The sequence below is a fragment of the Felis catus genome, chromosome A1 (genome assembly GCF_018350175.1).
Source record: "Felis catus isolate Fca126 chromosome A1, F.catus_Fca126_mat1.0, whole genome shotgun sequence".
Classification (NCBI taxonomy): Eukaryota; Metazoa; Chordata; class Mammalia; order Carnivora; family Felidae; genus Felis; species Felis catus.
The window spans coordinates 129829637-129852325 of NC_058368.1; the positions used below are offsets into that span (position 1 = coordinate 129829637).

The 22689-nt window shown below is 38.9% G+C and overlaps 1 protein-coding gene across 10 annotated transcripts in view; it reads left to right on the forward strand.

Moving 5' to 3' along the window:
• IPO11 (importin 11) overlaps window positions 1–22689 on the forward strand; it is a 212120-nt gene that overhangs the window by 5842 nt on the left and 183589 nt on the right. For 4 of the 10 annotated variants that reach the window (XM_045061204.1, XM_045061218.1, XM_045061212.1 and 1 more), the window contains exon 1: window positions 7242–8622. The exons of 1 other annotated variant lie outside the window; for it this stretch is intronic. In XM_045061204.1, the coding sequence (XP_044917139.1) occupies window positions 8614–8622 (9 nt within the window). In that variant the 5' untranslated portion in view covers window positions 7242–8613. Of the gene's footprint in view, window positions 1–6061; window positions 6323–6794; window positions 6837–7240; window positions 8623–22689 lie in introns of those variants that run through there. 5 more of the 10 variants (XM_045061155.1, XM_045061203.1, XM_023256975.2 and 2 more) reach the window with 4 other exon arrangements.

Here is a 22689-nt window from a genome sequence, read left to right on the forward strand (position 1 = left end):
TTTTCACACAATTTAATTTTCAGTGAAACCCTGTGAAGTTTGTTAGGGCAAGCATGATTACCCTATTTTACATAGGAAGAAACTGAGTCTCACTAAGATTAAAGGTACTTGCTTGGGGTCCTTCAGGTAGTAAACAGCAGAGGAGGAAGTGGAAGCCTGTCCCCATCCCACAACAGGACACCTGCCTGCATCTGTGAGCTCCGTCGGTCTGTAGTTTCAGCTGAATGTGAACATTCGAGTCAATTGCTCTCATCACTTGTGGGAAAGCAGGGAAGTAAAGCATACTGAGCCATTCTAAATCCAATTTTCCTTTTTAAAAACATTTTTTTAAACGATTCGTTTTTGAGAGAGCGCAAACAGGAGAGATGCATAGAGATAGGTAGACAAAGAATCCAAAGCCGGCTCCAGGCTCTGAGCTGTCAGCACAGAGCCTGACACAGGGCTTGAACTCACGAACCATGAGATCATGACCTGAGCCAAAGTCAGACACTTAACTGACTGAGCCACCCAGGCGCCCGAATACAATTTTACTTTTTAATAACAATCTAATATAGTTTTACATTTTTATAATTTTGTACTTTTATAATTTTACTTCAACAATCTAAATCAATTTTACTTTTTAATAACAATTTGATCTAAGATTCATGATAAACAAAATACATTGTAAACAACATAACAAAATACGTTGTAAACAAGATAACAAAACCAAAAATTTAACTTGGAAAAATCTTGGAAAATACAGACACTAGGAAGAAGATGAAAAATTTACCTATAATCTCTCCATGCTAGGGTAAACTCTGAACATTTTGACATTCCCTGCTTTCTTCTGTTGTTTTAGCAACACGTAACATAATTGAAGTCATACAGTTTACTGTTATTTTTTGATAAAATACAGTAACATGAAAAGCACTTTCCCAGGTTGTACAGTATTGATCACCAGTATCCAAAGCTGCTGAGGAAGATTTCCTCTTGTGAATGTGTAAGAGTTTACTAAATCATTCTCATACTATTGTTGTAAAAGAAGAGTCATGCACACTTTAGTGCATATGTGAAAAATATTTTCTGTCTTTTGATAATTTCCCTATTACAGATTTCCACGAATGGAATTATTTTGTCAAACTGTATGGACATTTAAATCTCTGGGTATATATTAACAAATTACTTTCTTCTTATTATTATTTATTTGAGATAGAGTGGGTGTGAGCAGGAGAGAGGGACAGAGGAAGAGAGAGAATCTTAACCAGGCTCCATGCTCTGCACGGAGCCCAATGCGGGGTTCGATCCCACAACCCTGGGATATGACCTGAGCCAAAATCAAGAGTCAGACAGTCTTGGGGTACCTGGGTGGCTCAGTTAGTTGAGCACCCGCCTCTTGATTTCGGTTCAGGCCATGATCTCATGGTTTGTGAGTTCAAGCCTCGCATCAGGCTCTGAGCTGACAGCATGGAGCCTGCTTGCGATTCTCTCTCCCTCTCCTCTCCCCACCCCCACATGTGTGCTCGCTCTCTCTCAATAAATAAATTAAAAAATAAATAAATAAATAAACATTAAAAAAAAGAGTTAGACGCTCAACTGAGTCACTTAAGGGCCCCAACAAATTATTTTCTAAAACAATTGAATCAGTTTTTGTTCTTACCAGTAGGAAAAAAATGCCCATTTCACTGTAAAAAGAACTATAGGTAGAAGATGTTCTTACATTTCCTTTTCCAAACTAGAAATTTATTTATTATTTTTCTTTTTTTAATTTTATTTAGATCCAAGTTAGTTAATATATAGTGTAATAATGGTTTCAGGAGTAGAATTTAGTGATTCATGACTTACCTGTAACACCCAAAGCTCATCCCAACAAGTGACTTTAACGCCCATCACCCATTTATCCCATCCCCCCCAACACTCCTCCAGCAACCTCAGTTTGTTCTCTATAGTTAAGAATCTCTTATGGTTTGCCTCCATCTCTGTCTTTATCTTATTTTATTTTTCCTTCCCTTCCCCTGGATGTTCATCTGTTTTGTTTCTTAAATTCCACATGTGAGTGAAATCATATGATATTTGTGACTTATATCACTTAGCATAATACATTCTAGTTCCATCCACATTGTTGCAAATGGCAAGATCTCATTTTTTGATCGTCAAATAATATATATATATACACATATTTATATATATTCTGTGTCTCCCTCTCTGCCCCTCTTACTATCTCTTTCTCAAAATAAAAAATAAACTTAAAAAAATTAAGAAAAAGACATTTATATTGTTTCAAGTTTTTAAAAACTCGTAAAGCTGAATCTGCTACAAATATTAATATTATTACCAAGGGCAGATCAATTAGTTTTCCCAAGACTTATTTTCCTAACCTGGTTAGCATTGATGAGTTTTTTGAGAGCTATCTTATAATAACAGAGTTGCCCAAGACCTAATTTTACACAAGTTGCATTATTAGCTCAAATGTAGCACACTGGAAAGCCTATGACTTGGAACATGTGTTAGTTTTCTTTTTTCTTTTAAATTTTTATTTATTTATTTTTTAATGTTTATTTATTTTTGAGAGAGAGAGAGACCATGAGCAGGGAAGAGGCAGAGAGAGAGGGAGACAGAATCTGAAGCAGGCTCCAGGCTCCGAGCTGTCAACACAGAGCCTGATATGGGACTGGAACTCACAAACCGTGAGATCGTGTCCTGGGCTGAAGTAGGCCGATTAACCGACTGAGCCACTCAGGTGCCTCATTTTTTTTTTTTTTTTTTAATTTTTTAACGTTTATTTATTTTTGAATTTTTTTTTTAAGGTTTATTTGAGAGACAGAGTATGAGCAGGTGAGGGGCAGAGAGAGAGGGAGACCCAGAATCCGAAGCAGGCTCCAGGCTTCAAGTTGTCAGCACAGAGCCTGACATGGGGCTCACACCCACGAACTGTGAGATCGTGACCTGAGCCGAAGGTGGACACTTAACCAACTGAGCCACCCAGCTGCCCCATTTTTAAAAATTTTTAATGTTTTGTTATTTTTGAGAGACAGAGACAAAGTGTGAGCGGGGGAGGGGCAGAGAGTGAGGGAGACACAGAATTTGAAGCAGGTTCCAGGCTCTGAGCAGTCAGTGCAGGGCCCAATGTGGGGCTCCAGCTCAGGAGCCTGGCTGTGAGATCACGACCTGAGCCAAAAGTCAGGGGCTTAACTACTTAACTGACTGAGACACCCAGGCGCCCTCATGTGGTAGTTTTCTATTGCTGCTGTAAAAAAATTGCCACAAACTAGTTTAAAACAACACAAATTCATTATGTTAGCATTCTGAAGGTCAGAAGTCTGAAATCCTCTGCAGGACTGAGTTTCTTCCACAGGCTGCAAGGGAGAATCTGTTTCTTTGACTTTTCCAGCTTCTCTAGACTGCCTGTATTCCTTTACTCATGGCTTCATATCACTCCCAACTCTGCTTCCATGGTCACATCTCTCCCTGACACTCCTCCCTCCCTCTTATAAAGCACCATTATGACTACATTAGGCCCACAGGATAATGCAAAATAATCTTTCCATATCAAGATTCTTAATTTAGCCATATCTGCAAAGTACCTTTTGCCATGAAAACTAATATATGCACAAGTTTTGGGTTATTAGGATGTGGATATCCTTTTATCCTACCAACTATAACGCATACATCTAAATTTGATTCTGGGTTCCTCCAGAATTTGAACCTAGACAAATGGCAAATTCCCATCATCTAATCTGTAAAATAAGGAAAAGAATACTCTCCGTATAGGGTAGGATGAAAATCAATAAAATAAATTATGTGAAATGTCTACAGTTCAATGTCAAACACTTAAAAAGACACTTAGAACTGGCTCATAGGAAATATTTGGTAGTAGTTAGTTATAATTATTGATGTAAAATGAGTTGCACTGTTGTTACACTTATTTGCATCTTGGAAACTACTTGAGATTGAGAGGTGAGTAAGCCAGTGTTTCTTTAATTTAGCATTTGCTTCCTCAACTTTCTTCTTTCTCTTCAGTTCTCAGGTATTTAGGGGGGAAAACACTGAATTTATATTTATGTTTCAAATATATTCTGAACAGACCCAATGATGATTTAATTATTTGTTTGCCCTTTCCTCTAAAGAATCTGAGAATATAAAGACATAGCAATGAAATGCAGTAATATGAGGTTATTTATCTAGGTGTACATATTTCTCTTGTACATAGTATGTGAGTAGGTTTTACATTCATAACAGTTGAAGCTAGGACTTCCCAAGTGCATTTTATTGGGAGTCCGGGAGTTGTAGGCAAAATTTGTATGTGTGCATTTTTCTAAGTTATACCTTTTATTAAATTTCCAAAGGATCCATTATCCCATTTCATATATATACATATATGTATAATTTTTAAAAATTTTTAAAAATGTTTATTTTTGAGAGAAGGCGTGATTAGGGGAAGGGCTGGTGGGGTGGGGGGGGGGAGGGGGCTCTATGGTGACAGCAGACAGCCCAATGCAGGACTCGAACTCACAAACTTCAAGATGATGACCTGAAGTCAAATGGTTATCTGACCGAGCTGTCCAGGCTCCCCAGAAAAGATCTATTCTTCTAAAGCAATTTCTTCATTTTAATTCAAATTAGGTTTCATATGTATATTTATACACATACACACACATATTTATTGCATATTCCTAATAAACTTGTTACTCATTGTGTGATCTTTGGACCAGTAGCATTGGCATTAACTGAAAACTCATTAGAAATGAAGACTCACCTCAAACCAACTGAATCAGGATCTGTATTTTAACAAGATCCATGTGATTCTATGCACATTTAAAACTTGACAAGTATTACCTTAAGTAAAATCAGCAGATACAATCAAGCAAAAGAAATAAATAAATGAAACATGTCCACATTACCATTCAACTAGTGACAAACCTTGTTAACATTTTGGCATATATTTATTTTATTTTTGGCCCCATATAAAAATGGGGCTATACTTAACCTAATTTTTTGTAAACCACTCTTTTCCCAATGCATTGTGAATGTGTTAGCATGCAACAAAAACATGGCAATGTAGTTTATATTGGCCAATTTGTAATTTATTATATATGCATGTATCATGATTAGGCATTCCTTTCTTGGGATTTATTTAGATAATACTGTGTTTTTACTTTAAAAACAGCCCTAATGTGAACATCCTTGTAATGTAGGTCTTATGATTGATTCAAATCCTAACAGTGTCCCTTACTAGCTCTGTGACTTTAGGCAGATTACCTGACTTCTCTGTGCTTCAGTTTCTTCACCTATAACAGTAGCATAATAGCACCTCACAGATTGTTTTGAGGATTAAAATACATGATCATGTTGAGAGTTTAGAATTGTACCTGGCATATTCTAAATTTCAGTAAATGTTTATTATTATTTTTTATTATTAATGTTTATGAACCCTCAACCATGTCTTTACAACTTCTCTTTCTAAGGAAACCTTAGAGGGGGCGCCTAGGTGGCTCAAGTCTGTTGAGCCTTAGACTCTTGATTTTGGCTCACGGTCCCTGAGTTGGGAGTCTGGGATCCGGCTCTGTGCTGAACAGTGCGGAGCCTACTTGGGATTTTGTCTTCCTCTCTCTGCACCTCCCCCACTCTCTCTCTCTCTCTTTCTCTCAAAAAATAAATAAAAATGAAAACTTTAAAAAAAAGTAAAGAAAACTTAGGTCACTAGCTAGTAGCAGAGGCAGGCAGAACTACCACTCCTGCTATCGTTCTGGAGTAGAGCGCCCAGCAAATTTAGGACTTGAAAAAAAATATTCACGGGAGGGTTGACCAATGGGAGTAAGATTATTTTAATAACTCATTTAAGCTGAGACGGACTGGGAAAACAATGCAGTTTAGAACCGATATCCGGAACGGGGAAGGGAAAATGGTTCCGATTCAAGCAGGCTTCAATCAAACCAGGAGACAACGATTTGTCCTGGGAATTGGGCTACGCGGGGTTAACGTTTCCATGGTTACAAATCCGGCTGACTCCAGGCTCCACGCTCTGTAATGCGCAAGCGCAGATAGCTGCTTTAGCCCCCCGGCGCCTTCAGTTTCGAAGGGGAAGCACCTCCCTCCTCTTGTGCAGTTCTCCTATCGCCTTCTCACTTTGCCAATTCCACGCGTTCCGGGTGTCTGTGACGCAGTATTCCCGCGTCCGCGTCGTTTGGAGCCGCGACGCTGAACATGGCGCGTTCCTAGAAGCCGCTTTCGGCATCAGTAGGCGGCGGCGTGTGGACTGGAAGCGTGAGGCGCGGGACCAACCGACTTCGCTTCGTGTTGGGGACTGGAAGCGGGAGAGCCGGGGTATTCCGGACCGAACCAAACGGTGAGGCCTGAGAGCTACAGAGCGCGCGAGTGGAAGGGAGGAGTGGGCTGGGCAGCGGAGACGGGAGAGGCGAGGGAAGAACGTTGGGCTAGTCGGAGAGGAGAGAGAGCAGAAACGCGGTGAGAGCGGCCTGTAGGCTTGGCTCTCTGCGTAAGCCTAGGAACTACTTGGAGCTGGGGCCTGGCCGAGTCAGCCCTGGGAGGGGGAGGCTTGGTCGAGGAGGAATGGGGGTGCAGGAAGACGGGCTGGGTGCCAAGATGAGGAGAGCATAGGGTGCCCATTGTGGCTGCGGTTGCGGGCCAGGGTGGTGTATTTGCCCTTGGGGCATAGGTGATGCCCATTTTGAGAGAACGTGGTCAGTTTTAGTAGAAAGCCACTGTATATTGTTATTGCACACAGTACATTGCTGCTAATAGCAATGCTGTGAACGCTCTAATTAAACATTAGACCCTTCCTTGCCTTTAATGAACAGGTGCAGGAAGTTAACACATTTTCCGAGGAGCCGCTTGCTGAGGTATGGCCGCCAATGCTCAAGCTCAGCGACTTCTGCAGCTTTATATTGAGGGTATTTGTGATTCAGCAAAACTATTTTGAGGCCCATTGCATTTGTCATTCTTTTTTATTCTGTTTGTTACATAGTGGTGAATGAGGGAAGTATTATTAGTTGAAAGTGATTTGAGTAAATTAGGTAGGAGTGGTAAATTGCCTGCAGGTGCCAAGATTGCAATAGACATACCTTCTCCCCACCCCAGTGTAAGCGAGCTCGTTTGTAGTGCTATAGTGCTTTTGAGAATTGGTTATTCTTCAGTATAGGGTAAGAAAGAACAGTTTACAGCCCTAATTATTTCTTTCTTTCTTTTTTTTTTTTTTTTTTTTTTTTTGGTGTGTGTGTTGGTTAGAGAGTTCATGCCTCCGTTTTAACGTTATTTTAAACTTCTCTTTTCAGTATAGAGGCTTCAGGTTAAGGCTAGAGCGACTGTAAGGCTTCCATTGCATGACACCTTTTCTTCTATCTTGCATCACTGAAGATTGCTATGAAATTAGAATGAAAATCCTTGTTGGTTGTGATACGATTGTGGAATTTTTTCCCTCCTATACCCTAGTACAGGGAATAGTAGAAACAGTTTAATTAGAGCTATGGTTTGTGGCCATATATTATAGCCCTAGGTCAGCTGGGCTGTCTCTGTCCTAGTTACGCTTCCTAAAGCAAAAGAAAATCCTCATTACAGATGAATTTAGTTGTGGTAATAGGATTGGAGGTTCTAAAATGCATGAAGATTATTTGGTAATTAGTATAAAAATCTTTAAATTTTATGACATTGAATGTTAGCATTCAGAATCCAGAATGCAAAAGAACCCTTGTAGGCATGTGGCAGTTAGAATATACAGACCTGTCTAGAGCTAAATGTTTTTCTAGAAATAAAAATATTCATGTTTTGAGAAAGATAACATGGTTAGATGGATTTTAACCATTGTGTTGTGTGTATGTGCATATATGTGTGCATGGTGTGTATTTATATTGTTGAAGTATCGTTGACATACAGTGTTACATTAGTTCATGTGATGTTCTGATCAGTTCATGCTGATTCAACAATTCTATACCTTATGCTGTGCTCCCCATGATAAGTGTCATTACTGTCACTATACAGTGTTGTTACAGTATTATTGATTATATTTCCTGCACTGTACTTTTCATCTCTATGACTTACTTTTATAACTGGGAATTTGTACCTCTTAATCCCCTTCCCCATTTTCTGTGCGTTGGTATTTAATCTTGCTTCTCCTAATATGGTGTTACTGATTCCAGTATTCATTTCTGTGCTAATCCTCTCTGTACCAAATGATGACTATCATCAAGTTAATTTCAGAGTGTTTTAGGGAATGGCAAGACATACTTAGTGCAGGTGTGAGTCTGGAACATCTTTGTTTTTGTTTTGTAAATATCAGGCTGATTACAGATAAGCCCACAATTATAAGCTTTGTAGAGCTTGAGTTGGATCAGTGTTCTGCACCGTTCCTACTCTGAGTATGATGTATGGCATCACGTCAGTGTTTGCTCAGAATGCCCAAGCTTAAGCTTAACCCTAAACCTAATGAATCAGAACCTGGATCTTAACAAGCTTTCCAGATGATAGGAATTTATGTTAAAACTTGAGACACCCTACTTTGGTTGGGAAGAGTTGGAAGACTGAGGTCATGGGTAAAGCTATGTAAAATTAGAGCATTTATTTTGATCTGAGGTAATCCTTTGCTGCTTATCGAGTCTGATTCATCTGGTTGAAGAAACAGACATGGCAGTGGTAAGTAACTTGCCTGATGTTCATAACCTGGGTTCAGACTTATTCGAACGCTTTTCTTTTGCTATTTATTGCCATTTTAAAATGGAACTAAAGCTTTCGTGAATGAGAGCTAGGAATCCATTCCACAACAAACATTTACTGAGTGATGGGCAAGCAGTCCAATAATTCTGTGTTCCTCTAGAAACTGCTGTTTCCTATGGTGGTTATGAACCCACCACATTCCCTCCTTATTCTTTCCTGGATAATGTCACTTCTGCATGACAGAGGGGGGCGCCTGGGTGGCGCATTCGGTTACACATCTGATTTTGGCTCAGGTCATGATCTCGCCGTCTGTGAGTTGAAGCCCCACGTCGGGCTCTGTGCTGACAGCTCGGAGTCTGGAACCTGCTCGACTCCCTCTCTCTCTGCCCCTGCCCTGCTCACACTCTGTCTCTGTCTCTCAAAAAGTGAATAAACACTAAAAAATATTTACATGACAGAGGAAATGAAATACATCGGTGGCATTGGTTACTGTTTTTTGTCCTCTTGCACTTGCAAACATGTCTACTTCTATCTGGTCATCTCTCCTGTGCTCTGAGTTTTTTCTCCTCAGGGACAGTGTTTCCTTGGTGTCTTATGTTGTTTTTCCAGGGCTGCTGTAACAATACCACAGGCTGGGTGGCTTAAACAATGGAAAATTATTTTTTCATAGTTCTCGAAGCTGAAAGGCCAAGATCAGGGTTCCAGCAGGAGTGATTTCCTCTGAGGCTCTCTCCTTGACTTAGAGGTAACCACCTGCTTTGTGCACTAGAATCTCTGGTATCTCTTTCTTATTAGCACACCACTTGCATTAGATTAGGGCTGCACTCTAATGACCTCATTTTAACTTAATCACTTCTTCAAAAATCTTATCTCCAATTCTGAGGGTCCTGGGAGTGAGGGCTCCAACATGTGAATTTTGGGGGAATGCATTCAGTCCATAACATTTGGTTGGTCCTGTTTTACTTTGAATGGGCACTAACTTATTAGGATTAAAAAAAAAATTCCTTTAAATACACTCTCACTCTAGATTCCTCTTCAGTTTCATCTGTAATTATTTCCTTTAAGTTTCTGGAAAAGTTACCTATATTAATTTTCTCCACCTCCTTATTATTTGCTCCCCCTCCCTCCCCAATATATTGAAGTCTAGCGGTCCAAGTCCCTGAATTTGGCCACCATTGATCTCTTTGTGGTGAAATCTAATGGAATCCGTGTCATCATTTGACATGTTGACATTTCTCTTTGAAATTCTCTTATGCTTCTGTGACACTGTGGTCTCCTTATTTCTATGTATGTTGGCCAGTCTTTCCTTGGTACAGTTTTCTGTCTTTGACCAATTCGAATTTTCCTATCACAGTGACGCACAGTCTTCTGCTCTCTTCTGTCTCTACCTGCTCTTAAATGGTCTTATCTCTGATGACTTCAACTATTGACTTTATTTTGATAACTAGCAGATCTCTGTCTCTTTAGCACAGATTACCCTGCAACTGTGACACATTATGTGGTTGTCTTAAGATATATAAAGTTCAGGTCAAAAATTAGATATATCACTCTTTCCGAAGTTGCTTCTCTTCCTCCTATGATCCATGCCTGCCAGTCAGTTGGAGATGCCCCAAGTCTTAACTCTACCCTCTAATTACCCTTATGTACCACCCTGCCCCCAATCCTTTACCAAATCTTCTACGTCTTTCATCTATTTTTCCTTGCCAGCTACTACCTTGGTTCGGATTATCATTAGTATGTGGACTTTGGTGTAAGCATTGTAAATAATTTCTTTGAATCTGAGAATGGATATAATCCCTCTAAACCCTTTCTTGTTTTGTAGACAGATCGTAGTGTTCTTCTGCCATGCAGGCTTTCAGATTAAAATCCATACTACCAAATTTAGGAAATAAGGACCTTAATGATTTGGACCTTGCTTGCTTTTTGCTTTCATCTTCTGTTTCCTGCCTCACATGATTCTGTCATGCTGAACTATTTGCAATTCTTCAAAAGTGTTTGAATGTTTTTTAAAGTTGAGACATCAGTATGTTGTGTGTATTCTGCCTAGAATATACCTATCACCTTTTTGACAACACATACAACCTACTCATTTGGATAACTCCTACTCAGCTTTCATGACCCAGCACAAATGCTATCTTGTCCCCCTTTCCTGCCTCACCAAGCTTTCCCCAACCTGTTTAGGCTGAGTTAGGTCTTTCTCGTAGGTGTTTCCAAAACAGCTTTGTTGTCTTTTTTTCTCTTAAGACTGGAAAGCAAAGACTCTTTTGTTTGTTTGTTTGTGGACTAATCTAAGTTATTTATTTAAGTTATATCCTGCCATAACCAAAGGGATGGAAGATCAGTATACTGGTCATCATTTGAGGCAAGTAAGGAAGGTGCACTTAATGTCCCGTATACTTCTGGTCCATGTGCAGAGTCATGGTCCAAACCGCTGCTGTGGTCCCTGCTGGGTAGTGGTCCAGGTTCTCTTTATTCATCCTCATAGCCAGTCGGGAGTGGATTCACATGAGGGTTAAAGGATAGAGTAATCATACTCCCCTGGAGTAGGACTTGGAAAAGAACTCCCCCTGGAAAAGGACTTTGACTTGATGCGGAGTTGTGGGTAGGCGATGAACTCGGATCTCTCGAGCTCTCCGTGATCAACTTCAGGAAGATGTTCGGCATGCTTACTTTTACGTATGAGAGTGCTATAAAGTAGTGAGTGGAGCTCTCCCTGCTGTGGGTGCTACTTGACATGGATTGCTGTAGCTGTGCCCTGGATCGTTATAGCAACCCTGAAACCTGGGACCCAGCTGCAGTCATCATTTTTGAACTGGAGCTCAAAGACTATTTATGTTTGTATGTATGTATGTATTATGTTTAATTTTATTTTTGAGAGAGAAGGAGAGTGCATGCACACGCGGGGAGAGGCAAAGAAAGAGGGGGACAGAGGATCTGAAAGGAGCTCCGTGCTGACGGCAGAGAGCCTGATGGGGGACTTGAATTCATGACCTGAGCCAAAGCTGGCCGCTTAACTGACTGAGCCACCCAGGCGCCCGACTCTTTTATTCATTCTTTATCTCTCTCTGTTTCCTTGTTGAGTACCGTGAATGCAAGTTGAACTACCAGAGTTTACGGGAGCCAGGGTGGGTGGCTTAGTCGTCGGAGCGTCCCACGTCAGCTCAGGTCATGATCTCAAGGTTCGTGAGTTCGAGCGCTGTGTGGGGCTCTGTGCTGACAGCAGCCTGGAGCCTGCTTCAGAGTCTGTGTCTCTCTTTTTCTTTGCCCCTTCTCTGCTTGTGCTCACTCTCTCTCTCTTTCAAAAATAAATAAACATTGAAAAAAAACAAACAAGAATTACCAGAGAGTTGAAACAAAGTGGGATGTTACATACTCTGGAGGTTAGTTTGAATGGGCTTGAAAAGTCAGAGATGGGTTCAGATTTGAGACTTTACACATCTGTACGCAGAGATTGGGATTTAGTAATTGAATTCATTTAACAAATATTTATAAATCACTTTCATATGTGCCAGGTGCATTTTTAGATTCTGGTGCTACACCTTTGAACAAAGGAAGTTCCTGGTGTCTGGACCTTAAGTTTTAATTGAGGGAGTCTGTACAGTAAACACATAGATATTAGAATGTCAAATAGTAAAAAGTGTCATGCAGAGAAATTAAGAAAGATATCCAGAAAAGAGAGATTCTGGGTTGAACAACCAACTTGATGAGTCAACAACTTGAGCAAAGACTGAATTGAAGTTAAAGAGCAAAACATGCAGGTACTTAGAGGCAAGAGTTTTCTAGTCAGAGGGAGCAAAATCTATAAGATAGATTTGATGTATCTATTCCACTGAAGATGGACCCATGTTGTCTCTTTCTTACTATAGACAACTCCCAGGATAAATGCCCTTATCCTTGTCTGCTCTTATAAGCCTGTGTAGGAGTTTCTTTGGTTATAGCACCAAGTGTGCGATTGCTGGGCCAAAGGATAAAACCTGTTTGGTTGTAGGATACACACACACACACACACACACACACAGGCATACACATTTAGGTTTTTTAGAGATGGCAGGATTGCTCTCCAGAGTGGTTGTACCAATGTATATATACTCTTAGCAAGCATAAGGGTCTCTCTTCCACAGGCTAACGTTGAATATTTTGGGGACTTTTTAATTTTTGCCAGTCTGACTAATTTTGGCAGTCACAGTCGCATGTTCTTCCGACTGAGCCAGCCAGGTGCCCCCATCAGTCTGATTATTGTAAAGTAATATATCTGTTTTTTTAAAAATTCCTGGGGCGCTTGGGTGGCTCAGTCGGTTGAGCGTCCGACTTCAGCTCAGGTCATGATCTCACAGCTCGTGAGTTTGAGCCCCGCGTCGGGCTCTGTGCTGACAGCTCAGAGCCTGGAGCCTGCTTCTGCTTCTGCTTCTGTGTCTCCCTCTCTCTCTGCCCCTAACCCACTCGCATTCTGTCTCTGTCTCTGTCAAAAATAAATAAACATTAAAAAAATTTTTTTTTAAATAAAAAAAATAAAAATTCCTGATAACTAGTGAGGTAGCATCTTTTCTGGTATTTATAACCCATTTGGCTTTTTCTGTGAATTGTCTATATGCTTTGTCCAGTTTTCTTTTGTATTTCTTGTTGATTCACAAAGGTTTCCTGTATGTTCTATGTAATCTATCGTTGTTTATTCATTTAAAATATCTTATAATTTTTATTTTGTTAATATTGCCAATGATATTTTCATTAACTCCATTAATTTTGGTTTTCAACTTTTGATGTAGTATAATTTACCAGGAAAATGAGCGATAGTTTTGATGTATTCCGGTTCTCAAGTTTAGAACTTTATAAAAAAAAATCTGTTAATTTCACTTGAGGTATCAATGGACAACACGGATCAAAAGGAAAATGTGGTAGTCCATGGAGTATTAGGTTGGGGTAGTAGACTTCTTTCTAGTTCTAGAAATGTCACTAATGAACCTGGGACTTAAGAGAAGTCACAGTTTATCTTCTTAACCTCTTTGAGACACAATATCTTGGTCAGTAAAATAAAATGCTTAAATCAGATGTATAGTTGACCCTTGATCAAATGGCTTTGAAATCTGTGGATCTGTTTTCAGGTGTGTGTGTATTTTTTGATACATTATAGTACTATACATGTATTTTCTTGTCCTTAATATTTTTCTTCAGCTTATTTCACTGTAAGGATATAGCATATAATATATACAATATGACATACAAAATATGTTTTATTCAACAGTTTATTGTTAAGGCTTCTCATCAGCAAACTATTAAATTTTGGGGGAGTCAAAACTTAAATGCATTGTTTGAGGGTCAGCTATATTTACTATTTAGAGAACTGATATGCGTAGCTCCACGATGATAAAAAATTATTTTAATGTTTGAAAACATTATTTTAATGATAAAATGTGTCATAGTTCCAAACGGTGGAGACATTACTGGTATGAATTCCATACATGTTTTAATGAATGAATTTTTATAAATGCAGTGACTCTTTAGGCTAGACTCTCACAAGAATGAGATTCTTTTGAGGCAGGATTATAGACAGTGTTGTCCTGGACCAGTAATGGGAGACTATCAATCAAAGATGTGTATATTTGGCTTTTCGGTTTTTACATTTTTTTTAAATTAAAAAAAATATTTATATATAGAGAGAGCATGAGCCGTGCAACAGGGGAGAGGGGGAGAGGAAGAGAGAGAGAATCTTAAGCAGGCTCCATGGTCACTGTGGAGCCCAATGCAGGGCCCAAAACAGGCGCGATCCCACTACCCTGGGATTATGACCTGAGCTGAAACCAAGAGTTGGAAGCTCGCTTGCCTGAGCCACCCAGGCGCCCCAAAGATATGTATACTTGGAGAGGACTGATGATCCCTTAGCACTTAGTGAAAGGTTTTGACTCAACTTAAATCCAATCAGTTATAGTCTATTAAATTTGGGCTGTGCTATTCCTTTAATTCAAAGCTCAAAATCTAGCTTACTGCTTTTTCTTCCTTTGTTTTATATCATAGAAGAAACTATAAAGCCAATAACTATAATTGCTGTTTTTATATAGATTTTATTTATTTATTGTCACTGTTGTTTAGGATAAGCTTTTTAACTTTTCCTATTATGAAATACTCATTCATGGGGAAGTGTTATGTACAGTGAACAGGCAAGAAATTTATTGTAGTTTCTCAATGTCATTTTACTAAAAACTCCCAGTGAGATGCACACATTTGGGTTTACTGGACTAGACATCTCTTACAGCTGCCTCCTGGTGCCGTTTACTGCCTTCTTCAATACTGTATGGTTTCCCCATTCATTTCCCTGTCTCCCACCACTAGACTATATTGCCTGTAAGCGCAGGAACTCTTGTCTTTTTAGTTCATTGATACATCTCAGGTGACTAGAATTATAACCTGGAACTTGTAGGTGTTCCATAAATATTTGATGAATGAACGAATGTAGAAAAGTCTAATGATAAACTGAGTAAATATCAGGAAGTTGTATAGAGAGTACAGGATTAGAACAAAGGGTGTTAGATGTTCCTAGTGAAAGGTACTGCTGAATTTTGTTGCCCTGATATGCCCCATTCAGTAGAACAATTACTTTAGTTTTTTCTCTTCTTTCCCTCCATTCATTTAGCAAGCATACTGTTTACTCTTGTAGTATTTTTAAAAAATGTTTATTTATTTATTTTGAGGGAGAGAGCGCAAGTGGGGAAGGGACAGTGAGAGAGGGAGAGAGAAAAATAATTCCAAGCAGGCTCCATGCTCATCACAGAGCCTCTTGGGCTCCATCCCAAGGCTCTGGGATCATGACCTGAGCCGAAATCAAGAGTTGGACACTTAACCCACTGAGCCACCCAGGCGCCCACTTGTAATATGTTTTGTAGATACTCTTTACTGTGATGTAATCCCTGTTCTTCGAGAAGGATTATTGTGTCTGTGAACTCTTTCTGTTTGACCTTTTCTAACTTTGCCTTCCACTCTTGGAAGTGACCATCACAGTATTGTTTTGTTCAGTTCATCAAATATTTACTGAGTATTTGCTGTATGTATCCCTGATATTGTAGTAGGTGCTAGCATATATAGATGAATCGGCAGTTTTTGCCTTTAAGCAGCTCATGATTTTGTAGATGGGATGCAAGTAAGTAAGGAATAGGTGTAGTAATAGAAGTACATGCTATGTAGAACAATGGTGTGGGAGAAGGAGTACTTTACACTCCAATGTAGTTGTACTTTTCCAGGTGATGTTTGCTGGGAACAGCTTTGGTGATCTGTGTCATGGTCTGTTAGATACCACTAAAAAAAAAAACCCAAAAAACCTGGAAGTAGAATCATGTAATGAACCTTTCTATCTACCTATCACCGACCTTTAACGAAGATCAACTTTTTTTTTTTTTTTTTTTTTTTTACTTCCACCTAACTTCCCTTCTGAATATGTTGTTAGCAAGATCTAGGAGCTTGGTTAGACTCATATTTAACTAATTTTTTTTTTTTGTTTAGCAAGCTATTTTCTTCTAATTTAAGACTTTGGTTTCTCAAAATAATAAAGTGTCTCTAAGTTTTCTAATATAACTTTTCTGTTTGTATCATCTTTGAATTTTTCCCTGGTCTTCACAGAAATTCATTTCTTTCTTGGCTTTTTCTAGTTTGCTTTTTACTCCAGCAGTTTTCTAATGTTTCCTATCCCTAATTCTCCAAGAATGTGTTTCTCTCTCCTATAAGTTTGTAGACTGGAACTGTAGATCATGATTCAACTTGCAAGAATTTCACTATCTTTAAAAAAAAAAATGACATCTTTCTCTCATCTCTCTTTAGGAAGTACTCCAGTAATACATGGTAAATACTATATTGCTTATACTTTTCATCAAAAGGCTACTCTCCATTGAAGTTTTTATTTATTTGCCCGCTACTGCTTCTTTCAGGAGGAGAATTAGGGCTGTTGAGTTATTAATTCCATTTTCTCAGTGGCTTATATCTGGCCTTTATTTTCTGTCTTTCTAAATGTTTATATTTTTCTTCAGTGTGGATTCTGCAAGGGTTTTCTCACTGGCTGATTTTTGTCTCCTGCTTGTATCCCTCTGTTCTTGTTCCATAGTTTCTCAGTCACTGTTTGCTAGAACAGCAGCTTACACTATTACTTTTTCTTAAGTTCTGTCATACTTACTTTGTATAAAGCTCAGAACACATTCATGTCCTCATCGCACATTTTCTTTTGGTAGAGAGTATTTTTAATGACGCACTATTTAGCTGTAGAAGTAGAGACTGTGCTGTAAGGAAGCTCTGTGGTTGTCGTGTTTTGCCTCAAGGCAAGGTTTTCATTTTCATTTGTTTGTTTATTTAGAAACAGTGTGAGTGGGGTCAGGGGAGAGGGGCAGAGGGAGAGAAAGAATCTTTTTTTTTAATTAAAAAATTTTTAATGTTTATTTATAAACATTAATAATTTAATGTATATAACATAATTGATTAAATTAATATTTATTTTTGAGAGAGACAGAGTGTGAACAGGGGAGGATCAGAAAGGAAGGGAGACACAGAATCTGAAGCAGGCTCCAGTTTCCCAGCTGTCAGCGCAGAGCCCCATGTGGGGCTTGAACTCATGAACTGAGATAATGATCTGAGCCAAAGTCCGATACTTAACCAGCTGTGCCACCCAGGCTCCCTGAGGGAGACAGTCTTAAGCAGGGTCTACGTGGACTTGACACCAGGCTCTATCCCACGATCCTGAGACCATGACCTGAGCCGAGATCAGGAGTTAGATGCTCAACTCACTGAGCCATCCCAGGGGCCCCTCATTTTCATATTTTAATTCCCTCCTTCTTGCATTCTGTTATTTATGCTCCTGTTGTGTTCTTTCCCTCAGGTTCTCTCCTCTTAGCATTCTTTGTCTTAACTTTTTGAACCCTGAAAACCCTTGCTCTATTTCCAGATGATTGTGTTGGCCAAGTGGTCACTGAGAATTCCAGTGTCTTCCTCTTCCCCTGGCCTTCCTTTAGGGGAACAGGATGCTTGGAACGTATTCTTTGGGATGTGGTATGGACTTCTTACCATCAGGTGGCCCTGCAGGTTACTTGATTTCTTTTTGTATCTTTAGGACTAGTAGATGTAGTAGTGTGTTACCTGGTAAAGAAACAAGTTGATGTGGAAACTGTGACGGAGCATAATTAGAATTGAAATTAAAGACACTTGTGCTAACAAATAGAAGTTTGTTTTCCTTTTATGTGATGGGCATTTATTGTAAATGCTATGTTGTATATAATATTTATAAAAATATAATAAGCTTAAAGGAAAGGAAATAATTGTGAATTTTGGATTAGGTTCATTTTTCTCCAGCTGTTACATATTTTAAGATACTGTCTTTAGAAACACCAAATAGTAAGAATATGAAATGCCTTGTAGAGATGACTGCAATTAAAACTGGCATTTGAATATAAGACTCAGAGAGTTCCCTGAGAAAGGGAGATTGCCTTTTGGTAAACATTGCCATCACAGATGCAGGTAATATGGTAGCACCCTTGCTTATCTGTTCTTGCTACTGAAAGACAAAGTTTTTAAGTTTTCTTTTATGAACTGTTAGGATGAGAGTGCAATTACTGACCACATTACCAACTTAAATGTGGTATACTTAATATATTGCCATGATTTCTTGGTACGTACTTGACAAGAGAAATAAATGATTTGCAGCGGTTGAGAAATAGTGCTTTTTTAAGAGTGGGGAAGAGAAATCAAGCAAATATTCCCATGGAAATTTAGAGCAGGTATAAAGGGAAAAGTCTTGATCTTTTAAAAAAGTACTTTTTCATCACTAAGATTACATTTTTACATTATAAGAATCCACATAAACGCCAAGACTACCCTAACACAGAGGTGAGAGAGTGCGCCGGGGAGGAGCAGAGAGGGGGGATGGTCAGAGGATCTTAAGTGGGCTCCGTGCTGATAGCTGGGAGCCTGATGTGGGGCTTGAATTCACGAACCGTGAGATCATGACCTGAGCTGAAGTTGGACGCCTAACTTGACTGAGCCACCCAAGCGCCCCTCTTATATATGTATTTTACATAGTATATATTATTTAGCATCATAGATATTTGTCTAATTACAAAACAGTAAAATAGAGTATTTTTTAAATGTTTATTTTTGAGAGAGAGAAAGACAAATGGGGGGGGGGGCGCAGCGATAGAGGGAGACACAGAATCCAAAGCAGGCTTCAGGCTCTGAGCTGTCAGCCCAGAGCCCAACACGGGGCTCGAACTCGGGAAACACGAAATCATGAGTTGAGCCAAAGTCCAATGCTTAACTGACTGAGCAACCCAGGTGCCCCAAGACTAAAAGAGAGTATTTGTTTTTTAAGTTTATTTATTTATTTTGAGATAGAGACCACATGAGTGGGGGAGGGACAGAGAGGGGGGGAGAGAGAGAACCCCAAGCAGTCTCCGCGCTGTTAACACAGAGCCCAGCGGGGGCTTCGAACTCACAAACCGTGAGATCATGACCTGAGCTGAAACCAACAGTAGGACACTTAACCTACTGAGACCCTCAGGCACCCCTAAAAGAGAGTATTTTTAAGTCCTGACTGGTTTAGAAGGGTTTAAGCTTACTTGTAGTGTCTGTCACCAAACAGGAATTTGTAGGTCCTTTAAAACTCTTAATTACATGAGATATTTTATCAGAGAAGAGAAAGCAGACAAATATCTTCTCTTTTCCTTGTTATGTATGTTCTGTTGCATATCTCTTATTCCAAAATAGATCAATCTTTGACAGTCTGGCATGAGGTCTCATGGGGAATGCTTTAATAGCCTTGGTGATTGTTTAAACTTGATGGTATTCGGACATATATGGAAGCATATCTAGTCAAAACCATTTCTAGGAAGTGTTATTAACATACAGTATACAAGGATGCTAAACAGCCTATAACATGTGCACAGGGAAGACTTTTCTTGTTCAAACTGAACTGACCTCTGTTGAGAAGTGTAAATGAATCCAAATGGTGCAGTATGGATTTGAATGAGGCTAGTGTCTTTGGTACCTCCTTGGTTTGTGTCAAAAATATTAGGTCCTTTTATCTGGCTTTAATTTTTTGAAATAGTGGTGTTCCCTGATCTGAATTAACATCAGTTATGGTTGTTGATAGTGCCGCCACATATTTTTCATTTATTTAGTCACTTCCTTGTTTCTTGCTGATTTGGCATTTACATAGGGCACTTAAAAAGAAACAGCTTTATTAAGGTGTAATGCACAGACCGTACAGTTCACCCACTGGAAGTGTATAATTCAGTTGTTTTTAGTGTATTCACAGAGTTGTGTGACTATCACTACAATCAATTTTAGGACATTTTTATCAACCCAAATAGTAACCATATCCCCATCAGCAATCGCTCCACCTTTTCCCCCAATCCTCTGGCCCTAGGCAACCACTTATATGCCTTTTATCATTATAAATTTGCTTATTTTGGGCATGTCATTAAAAGACACACCTTGCAGTCTTTGTGACTGGCTTCTTTGACCTAGCAGGTCAAATGAATCAGGGTTCATTTGTGTCGTAGCATGTTGCAGGATTTCATTCTTATTAATTGCCAAATACTATTCTATTGGATGGAATACCACATTGAGTTGTTTTCACTTTTTGCTATTACGATATTGCTGGTCACGTTTTTGTAGTGTACAACAAATGTAGACCTAAATCTTCATTTCTTTTGGGTATATATACCTAGAGGTAGAATTTTTTTTCATATACTATGTGTTTAACATTTTTAGACCCTGACAGACTTTTCCGAAGTGGCTGCACCATTTTACATTCTCACTAGCAAAGAATGAGGGTTCCACTTTTTCCACATCTTCACCAGTATCTTTTATTATTTTTGTTTTTAGTCATAGTAGTGGTTTTTTTTTTTTAATTTTTTTTTCTCAATATTTATTTATTTTTGGGACAGAGAGAGACAGAGCATGAATGGGGGAGGGGCAGAGAGAGAGGGAGACACAGAATCAGAAACAGGCTCCAGTCTCCGAGCCATCAGCCCAGAGCCTGACGCGGGGCTCAAACTCACAGACCGCGAGATCGTGACCTGGCTGAAGTCGGATGCTTAACCGACTGCGCCACCCAGGCGCCCCAGTCATAGTAGTGGTTTTGATTTGCATTTCTCTAATGGCTAATAACTTAGGCATCTTTTCATATGCTTATTGACCATCTGTTCATCTTTGTAGAACTGTATATTCAAAACTTTTGCTTTTTTATAATTTTTTTTTTTAGAACAGTTTTAAGTTTACACTAAATTGAGAGGCAGGTACATAGATTTCCAATAGACTCTGCCCACACACGTACACAATCTCCATTACCAACATTCCTCACCATAATTTTTTTTTTTTTTAAACATCATTCACCATAATGGTGCAGTTTTTTTTTTTTTTTTTTTTACCAGGATGAACCTACGTTGACACATCATAATCACTCAAAGCGTGTAGTTCCCTTAAGGGTTCACTCTCGGTGTTGTGCATTCAGTGTGTTTGGACAAATGTTATAATGACATCTATCCATCATTATAATATAGAGTATTTTCTCCATCTTAAAAATCTGTGATCTACCTGTTCATCTCTCCTCCCACTCAACTGATCTTTTATATAAGTTTTGACTTTACCATAATGTTATATAGTTGAAGTCTTATAGTATGCAGCCTTCTTGGATTGGCTTCTTGCACTTAGTAATGTGTATTTAAGTTTCCTTCATATTTTTTCATGGCTTGATAATTTCTTTTTAGCACTCAATAATCTGTTGTCTGGATGTACCATAGTTTATCTGTTCACCTACCGAAGGATGTCTTTGTTGCTTCTAAGTTTTGGCAGTTAGAATAAAGCTTATGTGCAGGTTTTTGTGGACATAGTTTTATTTTTTAATGTTTATTTTTGAGAAAGTGTGTGCGTGTGCACGTGAAGGCAAGCAAGGGAGGGGCAGAGAGAGGGAGACAGAGGATCTGGACCAGACTCCACGCTGACAGCAGAGAACCCAATGTGGGGCTTTGAACTGTGAGATCATGACCTGAGTCAAAGTGACGTTTAACCGAATGAGCCACCGAGGTGCCCCTTGTGCATAGTTTGATCTTCTTTGGGTAAATACCAAAAAGCACAATCACTGCATTGTGTAGTAAGAGTATGTTTACTTTTGTAAGAAACTATTAAATTGTCTCCCAAGGATATTTTGCATTCTTTCCAATAGTGTCTGAGAGTTCCTATTGCTCCACATCCTTGCTTGGCATTTGGTATTATCATTGTTCTAGATTTTGACATTGTAATAGGTGTGTAGTGTTATCTTACTGTTGTTTTAATTGTCATTTCATAGGTGACATATGATGTGTATCTTACTGTTTCATTTTGCATTTCCCAGGTGACACATGATGAACATCTTTTCATATGCTTATTTGCTATCTGTTTATCTTCTTTGGTGAAGTGTCTTTTAAGGTCTTTGTTCTCGAAATTGGATTCTTTTTTTATTGTTGAGTTTGAAGAATTCTTTGTATATTTTGGATAACAGTTTTTTTTTTTTTTTTTTTTTTTTTTTTTAATCAGGTATGTCTTTTGGAAATATTTTCTCCCAGTTTCTGGCTTGTCTTCATACTCTTTTGATATTGGCTTTTGCAGAGCAGAAGTTTTTAATTTTAATGAAGTCGAGCTTCTTAGTTATTTCTTTCATGGATTATGTCTTGGGTGTTGAATCTAAAAAGACATCACTGTACCTTAGAAAACCCATTTAGATTTTCTTCTATGTTCTCTTCCAGGAGTTTTATAGTTTTGTGTTTTACGGTTAAGTCTGATGCATTTTGAGTTAATTTTTGTGAAGGGGTTTAATTAACGTCTGTCTGGATTAGTTTTTTTGAATGTGGCCATCGAGTTGTTCTGGCACCATTTGTTGAAGACACTGCCTTTGCTCCGTTGTATTGCCTTTGCTTCTTTGTTAAAGGTCAGTTGAGGGGTCTATTTCTGGGCACTCTGAGCTGTTGGGGTGATCTCTTTGTTTTTTGCTAATACCACGCTGTCTTGATTACTGTAGCATTAACACTAAGTCTTGAAGTTGGG